The sequence below is a fragment of the Dryobates pubescens genome, chromosome 23 (assembly GCF_014839835.1).
Source record: "Dryobates pubescens isolate bDryPub1 chromosome 23, bDryPub1.pri, whole genome shotgun sequence".
Lineage (NCBI taxonomy): Eukaryota > Metazoa > Chordata > Aves > Piciformes > Picidae > Dryobates > Dryobates pubescens.
In genome coordinates, this window is record NC_071634.1 from 10,311,933 (window position 1) to 10,333,273 (window position 21,341).

The window sequence follows — 21,341 nt, forward strand, 5'->3', positions numbered from 1 at the left end:
ACAGCATTCCTGTGGCTAATCACAGTGGTTTCACAGGCTGAAAACAACAATTGCAGCATCTCTGGGCAGAAGAAACAGCCATTTGTCAGCCTACCAAGAGAGAAGCTCCATCACCTCTGCATTCTGCAGAATGCTGACTGGGAGAGAGTGATCCCTGGTGTCATGAAGACACTTCTGTGGGTGAAAAGCTAAGGACACTACAGTGGCCACATGTTACACAGCCAGATGGTAGCAGTCACTATTTTTTAGGCTGCCACAATTATAAGAGGACCTAAGGCTACTCAAACGAGTTGTGCACAAGCTTTAATCACAGGGTACTTTTTTCCACTGGAATTCCCACTCCATTCAGCATACAAGGTAGCAACTGGACAGGGATTGCATAAGCAAACAAAATTGTTCTTTCCTGGTTTGTGGGTCTGACTGCTAAGTACTGCTCCAACATGCCCTTCTGTTGCTTCACAGCACATCCATTCGCAATCTCTTGCCTTTTAGTTATAAAGCAGTTAACCAGGTAAATTTAAGCTGGTACAGACACAGCACTCCACTGCCTTCCCTGGCCCTTCTGACCCCTTTTTGGTGTCACCATTAAGTAGTTGTGTGGATCTACAAAATGGTAGATTGAGGAAATGATACTGCTAGAAACAAAGCTTCTAGTTTTGTTGGATTGGTTTGATTACTCAGGTAGTGTCTGCTCTCAGTCAATGTAATTGTGGAAGGAAAAGGGAAGGAAAGGAGCAAGCACCAGGACAGTTTCTTTCAGAATCTTAATTGAAACCAGCAGTTCGTGAAACTTGTGCTCTTTGGGCTGAAAAACTAAGATCCAATTCTTGACATGGCATCAGGCTACAAAAGAAGCAATTTAATGGAGTCCTTTACATATACAGTAACCAAAGTAACCTTAAGGAGACTGACACCTCAGGCAAAGAGCAGATTATGAGAACACCTTTAGCAGACAGAGAATACAAACTGCTAAGCTCAGATATTAAACCTTCAAACAAGTCCTTAAGATATCCATATCTGAGGGCTTTTTATATAACTCCAGTACAGAACTTTTCTGAAATGCCAGTAGTTTATTAGTTACTAATCTAACTACCTGAGAAATCAGAGCTACATACTTCACCCTCACACTTTGCCAAAGTGTCCTGGCAAGTTCTACAATTCATAGCTCAAGATCCATCAGCCCTACTTGCTTTACCCATCTATATATATATTTATTTTTAATCCTTTTAAGGACATCAGAGCAGAATATAGCAATGTAATGACAGAACATGACTGAAATAGCATTATGTATGTGAAGTTCTTTACTATGAGAGTGGTGGAACATTGAAACAGATTGCTCGGGGAGGTGGTGGAGGCCTCATCCCTGGAGACATTGAAGGTCAGGCTCTGAGCAACCTAATCAGTTAAAGATGTCCCTGCTTACTGCAGGGATGGTGGACTAGGTGACCTTTAAAGGTCCCTTCCAACCCATTGCATCCTGCTCATTTTTAGCACCACAGCATTCTCCTGTTTCATACTTGTATCAGGAATACTTAAGGAGTGTAAGGGTAGGACATTATGACCAGTTCACATGAGGAAAACCTCACATTACTTATTTTTAGGTATCATTTCAAGCACTCTGTAATTTCTCCCTTTTCCCCTGAGCAGCATCTACCTCTCTCTTCTGAATACAGGGGATACAAAACTTGAGCTTGCAACTGTCATCTCACATGACCACACTGAAGAAAAATGAATAAAGTAATGCACACATTTCCCCAAAAGGTTAACAATAAAGAGAGAACAAGACATACACTCTGCTTTGCAGTCCTGTGCTCCAGCCACTGGACTACTTCAGTGACTTTTCCATATATGTATTTATATAGTATCACCTTTGCAGCAACGGAGGTATCAAATTAAGGAGCACTTAAAACCTAAGCCTCCATAAGGCCAAGTTAGGTCTTCCAAGAATGAATAACAGTTTTCTCTCTTGGAGTCTGTCACCTCTACTCACGCAATGTGTTACATATCAGGTGGTTCTCACTCTCAGGGTTCACGTTTCACTTGTGCTGTATGTAAATAATCTAAGTGCTTTCTGGTTCATATAGAGTGACATGCTTTATTAAAAAAAAAGAAAACAAAGGAAGGAACCTAGAATAGTTCCCTGTATTTGAAGTACAGCACAACACAAAGCACACCTATGAACTATGTGGCTTAAAACAGCTCTTTATTGTCTGTCTTTCATCAGCTGGTACAGCATGCTGTTGGAAGCAACTCAAATGAGTCATAGCAACAACAAAAAAAACCCCAACCCTACTGAGAACACTGAAAAGGCTTTAAATTAGTCTGCATATACAAACGTGTGCATAGCTTCCTACATACTGACACTATCTGATATGCTGCAGTATCAAACAAGTGGAAACATCTACAAGAAAGGCTTCCGGCAGGGCAGGCATCTGGTAAATGTTTGAGCATTCAGTGCATCCCTTAAACATCAATTCCAAGGGCTGGGATTACGGTGGATAAAAAAACATCACTTTACATAAAACCTATGTCCACTCACTGGTCTCTTCACCTCAATTTTCTGTGTAACCTCAGCATCACACCCTTCCAAATAATCTCTCAGCAACTTCTGATATTTCACATCCTGCTGATGCTGCAGGAGAAAGCCTATCTTTCCTATCTAGTCTCAAGTAATACGCTCTTCTGCCTGACTGAAGATGATTTCAGAAGTGCCCCCTCATTCTGAGTAAGGAAGAGAAATAAAAAGACTCTCCATGACACATCAGCTTCATGCTGATGCCACTCTGAGATGGGCAATGCACCAACTTAACTGTGGGTTATAGTCACAGGAATATGGTATTTTATCTTGCAGGCCCTCCAGTCGGTTGTAAATATGACCTTAAGTACTTGCAATCTTCACCACAGCATGAAAGCCACTCAGCAATGCCATCTACTTTGCAATGCACAACTGGTAGTATGATGCTGCTCAGATACCCACCACAGCACAGTTAGTATTTTTGTTTGCTGTGTAGGTAAGTATGTGCAGACTTGTACTTAGCTACATGACTTCAGCACAGACACCAAGCTAGTGTGAGAAAACGTACTTCACCTGATACTTTCAACCATTTTCCACTTCCCCTCTCCTTTTCAAATCCCTAACTTCTCTTCCCCTTCCTGATCCAAGATGTGTGCATCTCTAAGGATCTCTGACTTCAAGTTTGATACTTGTTTGCCATTAGAAATTATTGAAAAGTAATGTGATAATGTGAGGCACCAAAGCCTCTTTGAGTGGCTGTCTACATCCACGTTTGCTTCTCTGATCCCTGACACCACCCTTGAAGCAGTTACCAGTGCTGGTTTCTTACATGTCCAAAACAAGCTTTTGTATTCAAACTGATGCTGTGCTTATTACTTCTCATCATGGTAGACTTCTGTGCATTCTCTCTTCAATTTTACCAAAAAACCCTCCATCAACATGCAAATTCCCCTGAATGTAATCTTCTTTACAACTTAAGGTTCGGTTTTGAGGAGAAGAGATTGTAGCTTTTCAATGCTACATACAAATAAAATACATGAAGGGAGGCAACATACCTTCAATATTAAGCTTAAAGAAATTACTCTCTCCAGGCTTTAATATTCATGGCACTGTTGCCACTGAACTTTGTCATGCTAACAAACCAATTCCTCAATGGAGCAAATGAAATTTTTTACATGGAAATTACTAAGAGGCACAAAAATAGCATAATAAAGTCATGGTGAAAAATTAGGTCAAGTGTCCTCAGAGAGGGAGGAAGAAGGAGAGCATAAAATGTAAAGAGATTTCCCCAGTCTTTCTTCAGAAAGACACAAAAAGCACCAGTCCAGGATTTTAAGAATTACTATATCTGGATCCTCTGGGTTTTCAGTAACATGCATGCACTAACTCCATTCATTTTGCAGAAGCAAAGCACATCAGCTTTGTTGGTTGTTGCTAGTGAGCATGGTAAGAGTCAGCCTTTCAAAACTCTCACCTCCCCCAATTCTTTAATTTTAGATGAGGCTTCAGATGTACAAACTGAAAGGCAGACAAAGAAAACCACTGGGCCAGGTTTCTCAGGACTTTGATTCTGTTTAATGCAAAAATAACACATTGAAGTGTAGCAGCTTTCTCAATTTTACATTTTAGCAATGCAAGTTCTAGTCTCCTATTAGGACTGGCAGTTCCACCACAGTGTTTAGAGGCTAAACACCTGCCTTTAGGGATTTATCTCCAGCTCTGCTGCACAGTGATATTTTGCCAAGTGTTGGTGCAATGCAATGTTCAATAGTATGTGCTGGTATTTCCAGGCTCTCTCTCTACAGGAGGGGGGAAAATCTGAAAGTCTCCTGTGTGTTTCTTATCAGTAAGCACACTAGAAGGTTACCACACTAAAAAAGACTTAGTGGCTACCAAAGAGGGAGATGTTCATGTGTCTGTTTATAAGCACTAACAGACAAACAAATGCCAGCCGCCTGTTGGATTCTCATTTAACAACAAATGAGAACAAACTTCCACCCATGGATGGTAAGTTTTCAGAAAACCTAGTATTTGGCCTTGAAATGTTGGAATTTAGGAAGAACTGTGTACTTTTTTCCTCAAAAGTCAAGCTCCTTGCATTTAAAACTAATCATGTGCCATGCTTATTTTATATTCCATCTCATGCCAAGTATCAAGTTGGGCTATAAAGTAACTGTTTCCATTAAGACAAACTGGACAACTTTAAACCTTCTGCATTTTCCCTAGACCACACCACAGGCATTGAAACAGACCCTTCAGTAGAGAGCAGCAGGTGAACTTTTAACTGTAATAACAGCTACCAAAGCTGCTCTCTAGTATCTGCATCTCAGAAGGGAGATACCTATCCTCACACATCACCTGGTATATCTATTTAGGATCCCTCCAGCTTCCAGGGCTTTTGACCCTGACTACTTATGAGGAGTTCAGAGACTGATAAAACTCAAATAAAAGCTTTAAAGCTGGAAGATGAGGTTAAAAAACCTCTTCCTTCCTTCCTTCCAAAAAGTACTTTGTAGCTTGTCATAACTGTTTCAATTTACACTCACAGCTTATTATTTTCTAGATGTTCATAACATTCCGTGCTTCCACATGTTCATAACACAAGTGAAGAAGTTCTAAGAGCATGAGAAGCAGTGCTCTGGCTGCTTGACTCTGCTAGATGATGATACCTAGGAGGGTCATATTACATTCTTCTATTATTAAAATACTCAGGAGCAATCCTTCTGCCATAGTATTGAGTTACCCTTTCCTTTACCGTGGATAAAAGCTATTATTCTTGGTTTATCTGTTTAAACATGATAGTAGGTTTGTTTGAGGCAGGTAATTTCCAAGTCAGGACAAGGGCAGCACGCTCTTTGTAGAGTAATACAGCCTGCTATAATTGCTGAACGTATTTAGCACAGCTCTTGTTGGAAATCAAACAAAAAAATAGAACTTCAGTGACAAAACAGGTTCCCTTTATTTTTATTTACTTCCACAAACAAAAGATGCCCTTTAGATACGATTAAAATAAATGTTGGGTTTTTTTTAACAGATCAGAAGCAAACCCATGAAACAGCAGTGCATTAAGGCAACTAGCAAGGCTGGGGCTATAATGCTTAAGTGTGGAAAATTAGAGTTACACTTATTTCTAGAGACTGCAACAAGCATAGGTTAGCGTTAGACTAACCACAGTAACTAAGCCTTCTTCCACTGCAATTTCACTTGAGTTTCTCTACTCTTAATAAAAAGGGAACTCAAGCACACGATGACAGCTAAATCCTGTCTTTCTGAAGGCTGACAACTGGAGATGAACCCAGAGGAGAACACAGGAAATGACTCATTTACACCTTCGGACTTCTACTGCAGAACATTAAAAAGCTGCACTAGACAGCTGACAGCCTAGAATGCTTTAAAGTGTGAATGAAATTTACATGCAAACACTCACCCCACCATCAGCAGCTACAGCCATAAGTCACAATGATTCCTCCAGTGATCTATCCAAACTCAGCACAACAGAAGACAATGCTTTATTCGAAATTGTAGATCTAGCTAGCTCCTGCCAGAATCAGCAGCCATCTTGAGCCAACCACTTCCTCTTCAACAGGTCCTGAATGGACCATCTGAACACAGCACACAGCACGGCTAAGCAAACCCTTAGAAAAGCTTGGTATTTTTAGACAACTGCCACCCGTCAGCAGAGGCTGCGGATGCAGAAGTGGAACCTGTGGCAGTAGCTGGCCACACTACACAGCTTGCATCTGGAGTGCTCTGCACACAGATCTGCACAAGAATTCCCACACATCAGTAGACTCTGCTGTGTGGTTTTGGGGGTTTCTTGTTCCTGAATAAAACACACCCTTCTCAACAGAAACTCTTAGAACTGTCTGCCTAAAGCACAGGCTGTAGCAATTTCTTTCAGGGTTTCCTGCTGGGTGCCGTTGCTCTGCAACAACTCTTTTCCACCTAACATTTAAGCCACAAAACCAGATCTTGAGCAAAGTGATTTTACTAATCAACTAGGATTAGAGAGGGGGAAAAAAAAAAGTGATGTGAAAATCCACTTGAATGATAACTGACCCAAATCAACTTGCAAATGTTCTTCCCAGAATACTGTTATAAACTTAACATTCCATCCCACAAAAAAAACATCCCTATGAGCCAACCAATGTATTTAGCTGTCTCAAGAGCTCTTTTTCACTTCATCATATGTTGCAGAATTGACTCCACATCTAGTCATGATCTAGTTATTACAGAAAAACACAACTGATAAATCTTACAGATTTATTTCCTGTTAGAGCATTACTCCTGAAAGAAAGCCTGTTGTGTCTCCAGCTGAACACAGCCCAGTTGGGAAATTTTGTCATTGGTACCAAAAATTAACAAGATTTTTTCCATCTCCCCCTCTCCTCAAAACTTGCAGATAAAGGAATAATTGCAGGGGGAAGGAGGAGGGTGTGAGTGGATCAAATCAAAGCAGTTTGGTAGGAGGGGGTGGGAACATGCTGCTGGCAGCTTGTATGATAGAAGCTATATTGTATTAACATAATCATCAAGGCTGAACAATCTTACTCAAAGGACTGATGGAGTGGTAAGAGCAGAAAAGCAAGGTGTACTGACAAGCCCAGCTATCAGTTCTTAGGCTGCCACTCCACCTACTGCACACCTGTAATCTGCTCCTGGGGCCTTGCACCATACTTGTTAAACACAGCTGCACACAAACCCCTCTAGTTTTCCATTGCATCTGAGGTGGGCAGACTGTTTTCTCCACTGGTGGACTCATTGCAGGATTCCAGTTCCCCACCAATTTCTAGAAAGAATGATTGGCCATTGGAATGTGCTGCCCAGGGAGGTGGTGGAGTCACCATCACTGGAGGTGTTTAGGAAGAGACTGGATGGGGTGCTTGGTGCCATGGTTTAGTTAATTAGATGGTGTTGGGTGATAGGTTGGACTCAATGATCTCAAAGGCCTTTTCCAACCTGGTTAATTCTAATTCATTTATTTGAATCCTCATAGGGTTCATAAACCTAACTGGCTTCTACATTAACCACTAATGCCAACACAGAATTCAGCAAATACCTTTTGTATTTTCTTTGGATCTTTCTGGGAGTTCTCTCTGAGAGGTACTTTTCCAAACAACTTCCATCCCACATCATTTTGTTTTTCAAATCTTGCACTTTGCTTTCTGGTAAACAAATTCCTACAAAAAGAAAAAGTTTGATTATAGAATAGGGTCCATTAATTATAATAAACAGAAGGACAGACAATTTGCTAACTTTATGTATCCCAATCACACATTCCAGCTCCTCCTGTGGTTGTGCTGTCAGGCACCGTTTCCCATCCTCAAGAGGTACATCATGCAAGGCAGTATTATCACCTTACTAGGAAATGCACTTGGTTAAATGAGAATTTTTAGTAGATATAAAAAGTACATTTGTAACTCTCTAGAAGAATCCCTCTTTTTTAGCCTCTTCCTGGATCACTCAGCCCCATTTTTATAGTAAGAATAAGGTACAAAACATCTTGCTGCATAAACGTTCCGCACCCGCCTGTTACAACACACTACCAACCAAAAATCGCACAGAAGTTGCAGACACAGTAGCCTTTTGCTGCATTTGATCTGCTTTCATAAAGGACCATTTTTCCTTTTTAAAAGCAGCTATCAAAACACATGAGCTCTGAAGTCCCTCTGCAATGCCTCAAATGAACCAGCTTAAACACTGCAGTAACAGTCAGGAAGCTAGACATAAAGCCACCAAGAACTGGCGCTGCTCGTTTTTAATCGTAAAGCAACAGACGTGCCAGGCTTGTCTCCTCACCACGTGTTCACCCAAAACTGGACACAAGGTACAGAGCAGTGTTCCTGCTTCTGGTAGCACTCAGCTCCTCCAAGAGCACCACGGATATCCTACACCCACGGCATGTCTGGATTGTTACAGTAACAGATTTTCCTTGGTCCTGCTGTCTTAGTTCAGCAAGTAGTCAAAGATGCCCAGGTTAGTCGGCTTGCTTATTTACACAGCTTGTGGTAGATTTTTAGGGGAGCTTGACTATAGGTGTTCACTCCCTCATTTAAAAGAAAAAAATTAGTAATTCCACTGAGACAAAAGCATTTTTGCTAATCAGCAGGCAGCTACAGACCCTTCATGCCATGGATACTTCCAGCCTGGCATTACTGCTTTTCCTTACAGTTACTACCTTAAAGCACAGTGGGTTGACCCACCAAGTACTAATTGCTTCTTATTCTTAAAGTGTGGCAGTTTGGGAAATAAAACTAGACTGAGCTTCATGTTCTAAAGGGGCTGATTATCCATCTGCAATAATAACCTGAACACTAAAAAGCTGGTTTTCCTGGCCACTTGGGATCAGCTAACATGAACAATATCATAAATGCACCAAGAGAGATCGTATTGCTTGGAATACAGGAGAAATATTTAATCTGAGCAAAACAATTGAGTCACAGATGTCAGAATACATTGGAGTGAATTCAAAGGTTAACAGGGTGCACTGCCATCCTTAAATCTGCATCTATTTACACAAATCATCACGTGCTTCTACACCACAAGGGTACAGTTACCTTGAAATCCAGACTAGGAACAGATTATCATATTAAAAGATAAGAACAAAGTGTTTAGGTACAGGAATCACATAAGTCAGTTACACTGGTGTCAAAACCAAACAGTGACTGTACTCCCACAAATCCCTTTCAGCACTCCCCTACCCCACTTCACACAAAACCAGCATAAAGATGTAGGGGAAACAACTGTAGGGAAAGCTCTGAAGAACAACAGCATGGCAAATATAGAAACATACTGCTACATTTTCCCTCTTTCTGCTGTTTTTGAAGCAAGAAATAATTCTACAGGTAGACTAACAGATCAAACCCAAAGATCTACTTTGTCTCTGTAACTACCATACTCCATTTCAGTGTGATGAGTCTCTCCTGTAGCTCATCCTTACAGCTGTAATGCTGCTTAGAGATTTAGAAGCTAACTAGAGCATTAATCAGCAAGTTTGATTACACTGCTACCACTACAACTGCTAATGCTGGTAAGAAAAAGACATTCACAAAAATAATTTCCAAGAAAGAGATCTCAGTTGAATTTGCTTTCTTTTTTCACCAGCAGTTCCTTCACCATGGCAATATAAAGCAATATTCTCTGTCTTGTGTATGTAACTATCTTTTTACCAAGCTCATAACATGTAAGAGAGCCTGAGGTGATGGATTTATAGAGTTATTTGAGACATCTACCAGGGAAATAAAATGTAAAGAGACAGATTACTTTTTATAGATGCTTTGTTAATTTAAAATGGAGAAATATCAAGCAGGTTCTCAAATATACCTAAGAACAAAAATGAAAACATGTTAGGAATAACATCATTAAAACCACTGCTGGTAAATGGGATCTACAATACAAGGCTGCTGTAATGGGATCTACAATACAAGGCTAGCTGTTATTGCAAAAGCTTTTCTTTTAGGTTGTTACTACTACAGAAGCAAGTGCATTAAATTCTTGACTACTACAGTCTTCAGAGAATGCAAGAACTTCCAGCATCAGGGACACCTGAAAGAGCCCCCAAAGGCAGCACACTTGTGGGACACTTCTGTGCACATTCAAAACTGCTTTTGCAAGTAAAAGGCTTTCACCATGATTCATTAACACTGCAATAAGATGAAAATTAAAGGACTAACAGGCAATTTTTCTCAGTCTCTCCACCTTAGAGGCTGCTAGCACAGGTAATGCAAGCAATAATCCCCCCAATCTCCTCAGAGATTTCGAGAGTGGCACTAAGTCTTTATTCTCACAGCAAAACAAGGATGAACTGGAATCATGACATACAATAGCTCTCTGCTGAAAGTGCCTGTGTACGCACAGCACTTGCCCAGCTCTCTCTTCCCTGTCCACATGATTTCCACTGGACATTCTAGGCCATCAGGCACCCCTTTCACTGCACTGTGTCAGGAATTTCCATTTCACTTTAAAAATGTTAAAATATATACTGAACTGAAAGCATCAGACATGTCAATATACAATTCCCATTCCATACAAAGCAACTTACTCATCCTTCCCTCTTCTGCCCTGCTTTGTCCATGCCTAAGTTCTGATGTTTCCCTGATGCCTACAATCTTTATGCACTCTGAAATCTCAAAACTCAAAGGTACAATGTTCTCAGAAGTCACAAGATGGTACAATCAGATGTAGAGCCACAAACTACAGCCTGTTCTTGCTTTGTTAAACCCTGGTGTGACTCAAGCTCTAACAAGCCCCAGGACAGTTAGGCTGGCACAGAAGAAGAGATGCTGCTCCCGTTGCATCTCACTTCAGAAAACCTGAAGGGAAAAAAAATTACTATGGGATGTTCTCTGGTCCAATTTCTGCAGAACTCTGCAATAAATGTGGACAACACCACAGGGTCCTGATAAAGCAGCTACTTGCAACTTTTGGACTGCAAGTGGACCCTTAAAATACAAAACTCCCTTAGAAGGAAGCAATAATTTCTCATATACAGGTAAGTGCAAATAATTTACAGAAGCAGCTTTAATTTTTCTGCTGCCACAGCACAAAAAGGAATTCCTTTCCTCCATCCTTACACAACTCCCTGGGATTAAAAAAAAAATCCAAAAGTACTAAGAAGCCTCACTTCTGAACAAACATAATTCACCCAAAAAAATTCCACTCTAAAGGTAACTAAAGGAGATCTTACCCGATGGAAAGATACAGGTTAACAAGGAGCACAAATTCCACTGTGTCTATCTGACAAAACCAAACCAACAGAATAAAACAAAACAACAAATCCAAACAAACAGATCTTCAATTCAAAGATGAGCTCGGAAATCCTAGGGTAAAAGACCTCCACATTTAATTACAAGTGTTTTAAGACACACAAACTAATTTGAGTTCTTGAATGTAAAAAGGATTGACATGCCTGGAAAGAAAAGGTCACATGCTGATCATTATCTCGGCCTCATTGTCCTCTTCACAGCCATTAGAGCACATCCTGCTGATTTACAACAGGGATATTAACAGGAATATCCCACATGATACAGCTTGTCTGCAGTATCATTAGAGTGGAGTCATTAAAATGTCATGGGTTACATTTGCATTCCTAGTGAAGGTGTGAACAATTTTACATGTCTGCAGTGGCTCGTTTTAGGAAAGCCAAACACAGAAGTTAAATTGAGATCACATCTCAGATATAAAATTACCTTTACACAGTTCCCTGAAACAGTATTTGGCACCACACAGCTGTTTAACTTTGTTATTTTAATTGAGCTGCAGAGAGGAATTACCTGCCACAAGAGAATTCAATTCTACCTCCAGAGTTAATGTTTACATAGGAATAGCACCCTGTGACACAGGGAAGACAGACCACAATCTGCTGCTTGAGCATACACACGCTGCAGCATTGCTGCCCAGCTGCACTTTCTGCAGGGAAGAGAGGAAGTCCACACCAACAGATAACTCAGCAGTGTCAGGAGCACCTTATTTTTTAATAAAACTTTAAACCTACTTCATTTTGGTTCTATGAGCAGCGCATTAGAACCACATCAATAACAAATAAGCAAGCCAAACCCACCCATACAGCATCTATTACAGCTTTGTCAAGCTTATGCTCTTAAACAAAGTCCTACATCACCACTGGAGCAGAAAGTTTATCTAGTCCAGTCCAATTCTCTTTCTAACAAGACAGGAAGCCACACAACTGCCAGCAATTACTGTGGTGTGATGAGCTCTTATCACTGCCTCCCAACCCCTCAACTATCCACTTTTTCCACATTTTAGCTGTGGTTTGTCCCAAGCAAGGCCAGCCATTTATGTCAGTCAAGGCACCTCCCCACCAGTCCCCCCCAGTTCAGGACACAAACCCATCCACTAAAAGGAGTGGAGATAGTGGTGCCATGGGTTCTGTTGCAAATGCATTCCAGATCTTAAAGTCAGATGTAAATCTCCTTCCTGAAAAAATCTGTCACAGTCTTCTCTAGCCAGGCAGGCTCAATACTGTGCCCCTTGAGATACCTCTCAAGTTTGGTACCACCAGAGTCAAGGACTTATTTCTCTGGCACCTGTCACTTGAATGACAGGCAAGAAGGATGGGTTCCAACACAGCAAGTATCAGAGGGTGGAATCGAGTGAGGTGGGCACAAATACACCCACTGATGCCTGCTGGTGCACACACACACACCCCCCTGCACCTGGCCTTTCAGACAACGGACAGCTTTTCTTCCCCCACTACTCCCAAGACATACCAGCTGCCTGGAATAAAAAGGTACAGGAGCTTAGAACTCGGGAGGTTTAATTATTAGAGTCTTTAGGTTCCTCAGCAACACAGAATGATAGTTGTGAATAAAAGAAAAGGGAGATGGCTGGTGCTGCTCTGTGGTAGACTACAGTGATCTAGCACAGAGATTCTACTTGCAAATGAATGGGTTGCTTACTCTTAAAAAAGGCAATTACTGTAAAGAAATGTGCCTGAGAATTAACTAGAAACAGACTCAGCTCACACAGGAATCGATGCAATATTTCATCTGCATTAACCCAAACTAATTTGCAATTGCAAGTAAATTTTTGCCACAAGTGTTAGAAATACATGTACCATTTTCAGCTCCCAAGATGCATGCTCACATCCAAATTTTAATTAGTCTTTTGAGAAAAATTATTTTCAGGAGACAAAACAATTGGAAGAGTCCTGTTGAACTGCCAGTTGGAAGGCAGATGAAAAATAAGGACAGTAGAGAAAATTCCAAAGCTTCAGATTAACACTATAGAATCATAGAATCAATAAGGTTGGAAAAGACCTCAAAGATCATCAAGTCCAACCTGTCACCCAAGACCTCATGACTGCTAAACCATGGCACCAAGTGCCACATTCAATCCAGGAAACATTTTAACTCTGTTATGGAATTTAAGCTAAAAGTATAACAACATTGTTTTCTCATCCTTCAATGATCTTTTGTATTCTGTACTAACTATAACCTTCACAACTTAACCTCAAAAAACAGAAGATTAACCCTCATCCCTAGATTTTCCAAACTGGGGCTCTGGCCACTTAATTTCCAGAGGCACAGAAAATAAACCCTGAAAGACCAGCAACATATTCTGTCACAGGATTTTTGATTACTTGATTAGTGGAGGAACAGGACTGACACATAAATTATGAATACTAGGGAACTGATGGACTTGAGAAGAAGTTCTTGTCAGAATACCTACCAAAAAAACTAGGGAAGTACAGTGAGTTGTCCTCTCATTAAAAGCAACAAACAGCATTATGTCCTGTTCATCAACAGGTGACTTACCTCTGCTATTGATGGACCTAATCACCAAGTTCAGAACACTGAATTAGTATGACCAGTCACCTCAAAACATATGTGTGTATGTGTGACACAAACACATACAATTGACATGATTTCAGACTTAATGCTGAAACCAGAAGCTATTATTTTGAAACTTAAGCCCTTTTTCTTACCACACTACAAGTAAAGCCGCAGACTGGACTAGGCTTGTACTTCTATGTATGATACACAGCGTCAGAAGCTGTCTCAGGAACACAGAGATTCTCTGGAAACATTAAATTTCATATTGTTAAAGCTTTTATTTCACATGCAGTCCCTTTCCTCTGCAGAGGTTTCCTGAGATTCTGCTATTTAGAACATCTGGATCAAAAACTTGTAGAAGTAACCTGAAAAGAAAGATCCAGATTCCTAGAAACCTAGACAATAAGAACAGCAGTGAACTCAGTAAAGACTTTGGATTCTTGTAGTCCATTAGAAAGGAAGGGAACTGCATGGCTTATTATTTAACTCAACATAGTCTTTTATGTAGTCACTCTGCATCCTCAGTCACCAAAATGATCAATGACAAGCACAGCTTCTACAGTAAGATCACAACGGTCCTGACTCAGCAAGCTTGTTTAAGACCTGAGCATTTAAAGACTGTGTTTCAGCAGTGAAGTCCAAAGGTAAAATTCATTAACCTATGCTACTCTGGGTGGCTAGGGCAAAGGGACAGACAAGACAGACTCATTAGTCTCCCAGACAATTATTTGCTCACATTATTTCTGAAATCGAGTTCCTGCATATGTTCAAAGGAAATTTATCAAACTCCTGCTTTATATGAAATGCCTCTGGCCTTCTAGAGCTGATACAAGGACACATGTCACTTGAAAACAACCAACATGTCAGATTTGTCAGCAGTGAAAGCTACTTTCAGAAGCAATAACCCATTCTCACGTGCTAACCTGGAGCCTAAAGAGAGCTCCAGCACTATGCCCGCAATGCCTTAAGCTCTTCAGCTCTTTCGAGAGGAAAGCAAGGTGTAAGCAAGCAGGAAAGCAGTCTCTTTTCCCTTTGGATCTTCCTGCCACACCCAGTGAGGCATGCAACAGCCTGAGGAAAGAACCAGCCAGAGAACAGCCCAGGACCTTTCTTCACTGTGCTGCACAAGAAGACAGGGCAAGACTGAGAACCACAATTTCTGCAACACTGCCAAAACCACTAGAGACTGCACGGAAACAGAATTTACACAGATGGCTTTATTTTGTTGGATGAGCAAAGTTGAGCAGCAGTTAAACATCCTACTTTGAGCAGGGTTTAAATGTGCCTGTTCTGCTCTGCTTCCTCCACGCTGAAGGACAGCATTTGTTTGAGTTAGCAGTTGTGCTACCGGAATGAGTAACACAAGTTCATGCTTTGAAGTGCTGGGAAGCCTCCTGCTTCAAAATTAAGTCTGGTTCCATGGCAACAAACAGAGATCCACAAAAGCTTCAGCACGTCAAACACAACTGATGACGGGAGTTATGCTGCACAGAACTCTAACTTTAAACCTAAGAATAAAAATCCCTAAATGCTTCAGCCAGTTTAGCAGCTCTAAAGAAACAGCTTCTCTTAAGCTTTGCAATTAAGACAGCTTTTTACAGAACAGTATTTGCCAGTTCTGTTTTATCAGCCTGTTCTTATCAGCCTATTCATCTCGTGCAAAAAGTGCCTTACATGAAGTAATCACATGCTCAAAATGGTTTAGACATGGTCAATTCTGCTTGGTGTCTAACCTGAATTTCTACAAGCATTTCTTCAAAATGTATCACACTTCAGCTATTAGATCCTAAAAGTAAGAGATGTTATGAAGGCCTTAAATAAAAACAAAAAGCCCCTACTCCTAACAAAGAACCCAATCCCCCAAAAGTAGACTAGTCCTCACTCACAGCTTTCTCTGGGCATCTACACTTGGAGCATCTTATTGCTCAGACAGGGGCCACGCTGAGAAGAGGTCATGCAACTGCTTTGAATGGCAAATGCTTTCATCTCAACAATGGAATGTTGGATGTGCTCATTCCTTATGAAATTGAAAGCGAAAAGAAGTACTAACAAAACCTTAACTGATACTTGGAAAAATCATAGTAGCCATGCAAAGTGTTTGGCAAGCATCTGCGTTTTAAGCTTCATACACTTAACAGTGATCAATGAAACAATCCATCACTACTAGGCCACTTATGAATCCTTAGTGTCAGAGCCCTTCAACACTGGTATGGATCCTACCTATATTTGCCTGTTTGTGTGACATGAGATTAAGGGCCTTAGCCAAATTCACAAAGGTGTCATTGGAGAAGCCAGTGAAGTTCCATCCCCCTTGCCATGGCCAGGGACACCAATTACTAGACCAGGCTGCTCAAGGTCCCACCCAGCCTGGTTTTGAGCACTTCCAGGGTCGGAGCCTCCACAACTTCTATGGGCAATCTTTTCCAGCACCTCACCACTCTTCTTTCAAAGTAAAATATCACAAAAGACTTTTCTTGTACGATCCTACATAATCTATTTAAATATATTTTATGGAGACATTACCTGGAAAAGAAGTTTGTGAAAGGTCCCAATATTTTTCGTTTACTGTCCACATCTGTTTCTTGACAACACTCCTGTTGGGTCTGATCATTGGTCTCTTTAGTGGAATTCAGGGTGACATCTGAGAAGTGTGCCTCGTCAGTCTCGAGATTCACAATTGCACTTGAACTGCTTGTGACCACAAAGTCCAAAATGTCTTCGTTGCTAACTGATAGAGTTGTTGACAGTTCTGTGCTAAGACTGGAAACGCTACAGACAGAGATATCATCACTTCGATTCAGAGTTTTTGAAGTTGGACTATAAAGTTTGACAGTGTCATACCCAGTTCTTGGGAAAGTAGAGGATTTTCTCACGGCATGGTCCTGCTCGGAAGTCAGAGGAAGCGGAGGCACGTAAGACGGCAGTGTGCTCGCACTCTGAAAAACCCTGTCAGGAACAATTTCAGGCTCTGACTGCTTTCTCTTCACATTTAATACACTGCAGTGAACAGGCTCTGGATTTCCTATTTCTAGAGTTGGAATACCAGAATCCACTGATTTAAGGCTATGACAATCTTCTACAGCACTGGGCAGCTGGCCAGGCCTGTATTCAGGCAATGAGACAGAGCCCGGTGTCCCAGAGTTCAAGCTTTGAAGGCCGTGGATACCGCTGCCCACTCTTGTGTCCAGAATTCCCATGAAGCTCAACCCGTTTAAGGAGCTGGATAAATTCACATCAGTTGTCTTGGTCCAACTGGGAACTGGTTAAAAAGAAAAAAAAGAATACCACAAGATTATGAGTTTTTGCGGGAAGGCTGTGGTTTGTTCTTGGCTGTCAGTCGGTTTTGTTTGTTGGGTTTTGCTTAAATACACTCAATCCTGTCATAAGTTAGGTGTTTAATTAAAAGTCATTTATCTTGCACATGATTACTGTCCCTTCCCTCTGCTTGAACAAGCAGGACAATGGCAACTTAAAATTAGGCTTCTAGAAAATGTCAAGCGTGAAAAGCTTTCCATCAGCAGTTCGCGCGCCAGTGTTTGCTCCGTATACATCTCCTGAGAATGAAATTACATGCTATAAAACCAGCAGTACTTTAGTGTTTCATCTCAATATTAAGACAAATATTTGAAATTTATCTTTATGCAGTTACAAATGCATATTTACTGATGTTAGGGGGGAGCTACAAAACTTGTTTCCATACGTTCAGACCAAAATTCTGAAGCATTCATGTAAGCAAAGTTTCTCAGCATTCTTCTGGACACCATAAAACCAGTAATAAATTTGTCACTGGAACAGAATGGATAATGCATCAATTTTGCATTAAGCAAGAGATGCAAAATCTGAATAGCTATAAAGCTCTCCATGCAGTCAACATCTTGACAATACATAGGATGCGCTTCCTCAGCGCACATGCTGTGAAACTGACACTTGCAAATGTATTGCATTTGCTGCTGTCCTTCATACCTGCCATATACATTCACAGTCTCCCCAGGGGCTGCCAGCAGGTTAGTTACTCCAGTCAGCGCCCTACTTCCAGCCTAAAGCTGAGCAAACTTCAAAGACAGAGCAGTCAAATGTGGGCTGCAGGTTACATGCACTTTTCTCCTGGGCAACTGCACCCTTTCATAAGCCTGGAACACCATTAGCACTGCTGCCCTGCCTCCCAGAACTGCTGCTGGCCCTTTGAAACACTACATGGTTATTATTGTGACCGACCTTCCATGCATCATCTCCTTCCGCAAGATTAGTTAAATTACCTTCAACTCTGCTGAAGTTTGCAATGTAATCACTCTGCAGCAGTTGGCAGCACAAATATGCACATATTGCTTCAGTTTCTTCTCTCTGAAACACTCTGGACTAAGTGTGAAGGAGTGAAGAATACTGCTCCCATCTTGCTAACAGCTTGCTTCAAGACAGATTTTTCTCCAATTCTTGAAGCCTGGTCTCCTGCTTATGGTCTCCTACTCTCTCTCAAGTGTAGCACTTAGAGATGTCAGTTGTTCTCTACCAGGTCCTCCCCACATTCTACTTTTAAAAACCAAACAAACAACACCCTCACTTCAAAACAAAACAAAAAAACCAAAATACAACACATACAAAACCCAACCCACCAAACAAAAAACCAACCAAACAAAAACCCCTACAAAGCCACCAAAGCAATCCCAACCCCCAAACACTTCATTTGGATAAACTAGCTCCTCACAGTAGTTCCAAACCACTGCCTAAATGGCACCTAAGCCCTGCCAAACACCAAGGTTTGTACATACTGCCCATACTTAAATCAAATCCATCAATACATTTTGGTGCTGTGATACTGACAGGCAGTAAGTGATAGAAAACACATTTCAAACATATTCCACTCATCCAAACAGTAACGATTTTTCTTCCTCAGGCTTCCAATCACATGAAAAGTTTGAAACCAAATGTACTCTGTAAGCTATATGAACTCTTTACCTTACTACAGAAATGCTATTCACTAAGTGATCTGATGGTCCAGTTCAATCCGTGCCTAAGTGCAGGGAAAAGCCAAGTAGAAGCAAACCTGGCTATTTATAACCTTCTGCTTTCAGAACTTTCAAACAGCCAAATTAATCAATGAACCAACTGCCCAATCCCTCAAATAAACAAGGTTGCAAATGTGCTGTTTTAACCAAAAAGCTTGTGAAGATGTACATTTTCTTATAGTTCCTATAACAACTTTTCTTTCTTTGTACTACCATGGATTGCAAAGTTTACATCCCCTGCAAGTTAAGCCAGTGATATTGAGACAGCTAGCATCTCAGCTGAGTACCTCTCTATTCACTAAATTAAAATTGTAAGGGCTAGCAAAAAAACTCCAAACTGAACCAAAACAGCAACAAAAAGAAATCCCCCAAAACTAAACAGCAATCCTGGAATACAGGCAACAAGCTGTTCTACTTCATGAAGTCAACTGTGAAAGTCTAAGTGCAATGTAACAGGGAGCATTAGATAGAATTATTGTTGCATATGCCCTGGATCTCCTGCTCTCAGACTTTCTTTGCTTGGATTCATATGTTAGAAAACTAACCTAAGCCTAGGTGCTTTCTCTTTCTCATGCTCACCTATCCCTTCTTCTAACCCAGCACCCTGCACTGGGTTAGGAACTAGCTGGAGGGCCATGCCCAGAGAGTGGTGGTGAACAGCACCACATCCAGCTGGAGGCCAGTCACTAGTGGTGTCCCCTAGAGATCGGTGGTGGGCCCCATCCTGTTCAGTATCTTTACTGATGATCTGGATGAGGGGACTGAATCAGTCATCAGTAAATTTGCAGATGACACCGAGTTGGGAGCAGGTGCAGAAGGCTCTGTGGAGGGACCTTGACAGGCTAGACAGATGGGCAGAGTCCAACATGACAACATTCAACAAGTCCAAGTGCCGGGTGTTGCACTTTGGCCACAACAACCCCATGCAGTGCTACAGGCTGGGGTTGGAGTAGCTGGAGAGCAGCCAAACAGAAAGGGACCTGGGGGTAGTGATTGACAGCTGGGTGAACATGAGCCAGCAGTGTGCCCAGGTGGCCAAGAAGGCCAATGCCATCCTGGCCTGCATCAGGAGTAGTTTGGCCAGCAGGAGCAGGGAGGTCATTATGCCCCTGTACTCAGCACTGGTTAGACCACACCTTGAGTACTGTGTCCAGTTCTGGGCCCCTCAATTTAAGAAGGACATTGAGACTCTTGAATGTGTTCAGAGAAGGGCAATGAGGCTGGGGAGAGGCCTTGAGCACAGCTCTATGAGGAGAGGCTGAGGGAGCTGGGGTTGCTTAGCCTGGAGAAGAGGAGGCTCAGGGGAGACCTTATTGCTCTCTACAACTCCCTGAAAGGAGGTTGTAGCCAGGAGGGAGTTGGTCTCTTCTCCCAGGCAATCAGCACCAGAACAAGAGGACACAGTCTCAAACTGCACCAGGGGAGGTGTAGGCTGGAGGTGAGGAGAAAGTTCTTCACAGAGAGAGCTGACAGCTGTTAGAATGTGCTGCCCAGGCAGGTGGTGGAGTCACCATCCCTGGATGTGTTCAAGAGGGGAGTGGAGTGGTGCTTGGTGCCATGGTTTAGTAGTCATGAGGTCTTGGGTGACAGGTTGGACTTGATGATCTCTGAGGTCTTTTTCCAGCCTTATTGATTCTATGATTCTATATCTATAACACTACCCTTTAAATCAACAGCCCACTCCAATGTAATTACATACACAGACTATGCAATGTACAAGCCAGGGTGCAGGTGTTTGCTTTATCACAATTCCTACTTCTTAATGCAATTTATTAAAATAAAGTACAGAAATGTAATCAGCCAGGAACAACTCTGATGATGGTAAACAGCACAAGCATGTTCCCATAATGAGTTCCTCCAATGACTGCCTTCACTTCTGCTCAATGATTTTCCAAAGCAGCAGCCAGTCCTTAGTTTAATTGCATGGCTCTTCTAACTAAGCTTACAAATATAAGCATTCAAGTGGCTAGTAAATACCACAGCTCAAGAGGACAAACACTTCTGTAAACAAGAAAGTTCAAAGAAAAGTGAAAATAAATTTCCACACAGGGTACTGGAGCTGTTCTAACTTGGCTTGCTGTCTGTTGTTTGGGGTTTTTGTGTTTTGTTGTGTTTTTTAAAGCATGAAATTTAACAGGAAGAGATCCTTTAAACAGACACCCAGCAGCAAAGGCAGAAGTATGAAACAGCTATAGCTTGCTGGAGCAATTACGCAATAACAAGCCACAAAGGTTTTACACAGTTCAGCGAAACTGTGGGAAGCTTTGAAGTATACCCTTCAAGAGCCTGAAATGAAAACTGGAGATGCAAGCAGCTGTCAAAAACATGCCTGTGAACCCCTTGGTTCGTTTTGCACTAGATTGTTGTAGGATTTAATTTTTTTTAAGGACATAGTGAGGTGATATTTATACTCCTTATTTTAGCCACCTCATTGGCAAGTGCAAAGTCTGACAACTGATGACAAACATTGTGTCATGTTCTCCAATACTAATTCCTTTCCCTAAATAATTTATTAACATAACATTATCA

At 41.4% G+C, this 21,341-nt stretch overlaps 1 protein-coding gene across 2 annotated transcripts in view; it reads right to left on the bottom strand.

Annotated features, from left to right (window-relative positions):
* The window catches only part of TBC1D14 (TBC1 domain family member 14), a 49,385-nt gene extending 32,328 nt beyond the window's left edge, over positions 1 to 17,057 (bottom strand). Inside the window, exons 1-2 of one of the 2 annotated variants that reach the window (XM_009904234.2) lie at positions 16,333 to 17,057; positions 7,575 to 7,695 (exon numbers count right to left, since the gene is read on the bottom strand). In XM_009904234.2, coding sequence (XP_009902536.2) covers positions 7,575 to 7,695; positions 16,333 to 17,006 — 795 coding nt within the window. In that variant the 5' untranslated portion in view covers positions 17,007 to 17,057. Of the gene's footprint in view, positions 1 to 7,574; positions 7,696 to 15,483; positions 15,588 to 16,332 lie in introns of those variants that run through there. The other variant, XM_054172181.1, reaches the window with a different exon arrangement.
* Positions 17,058 to 21,341: the final 4,284 nt, after the last annotated feature.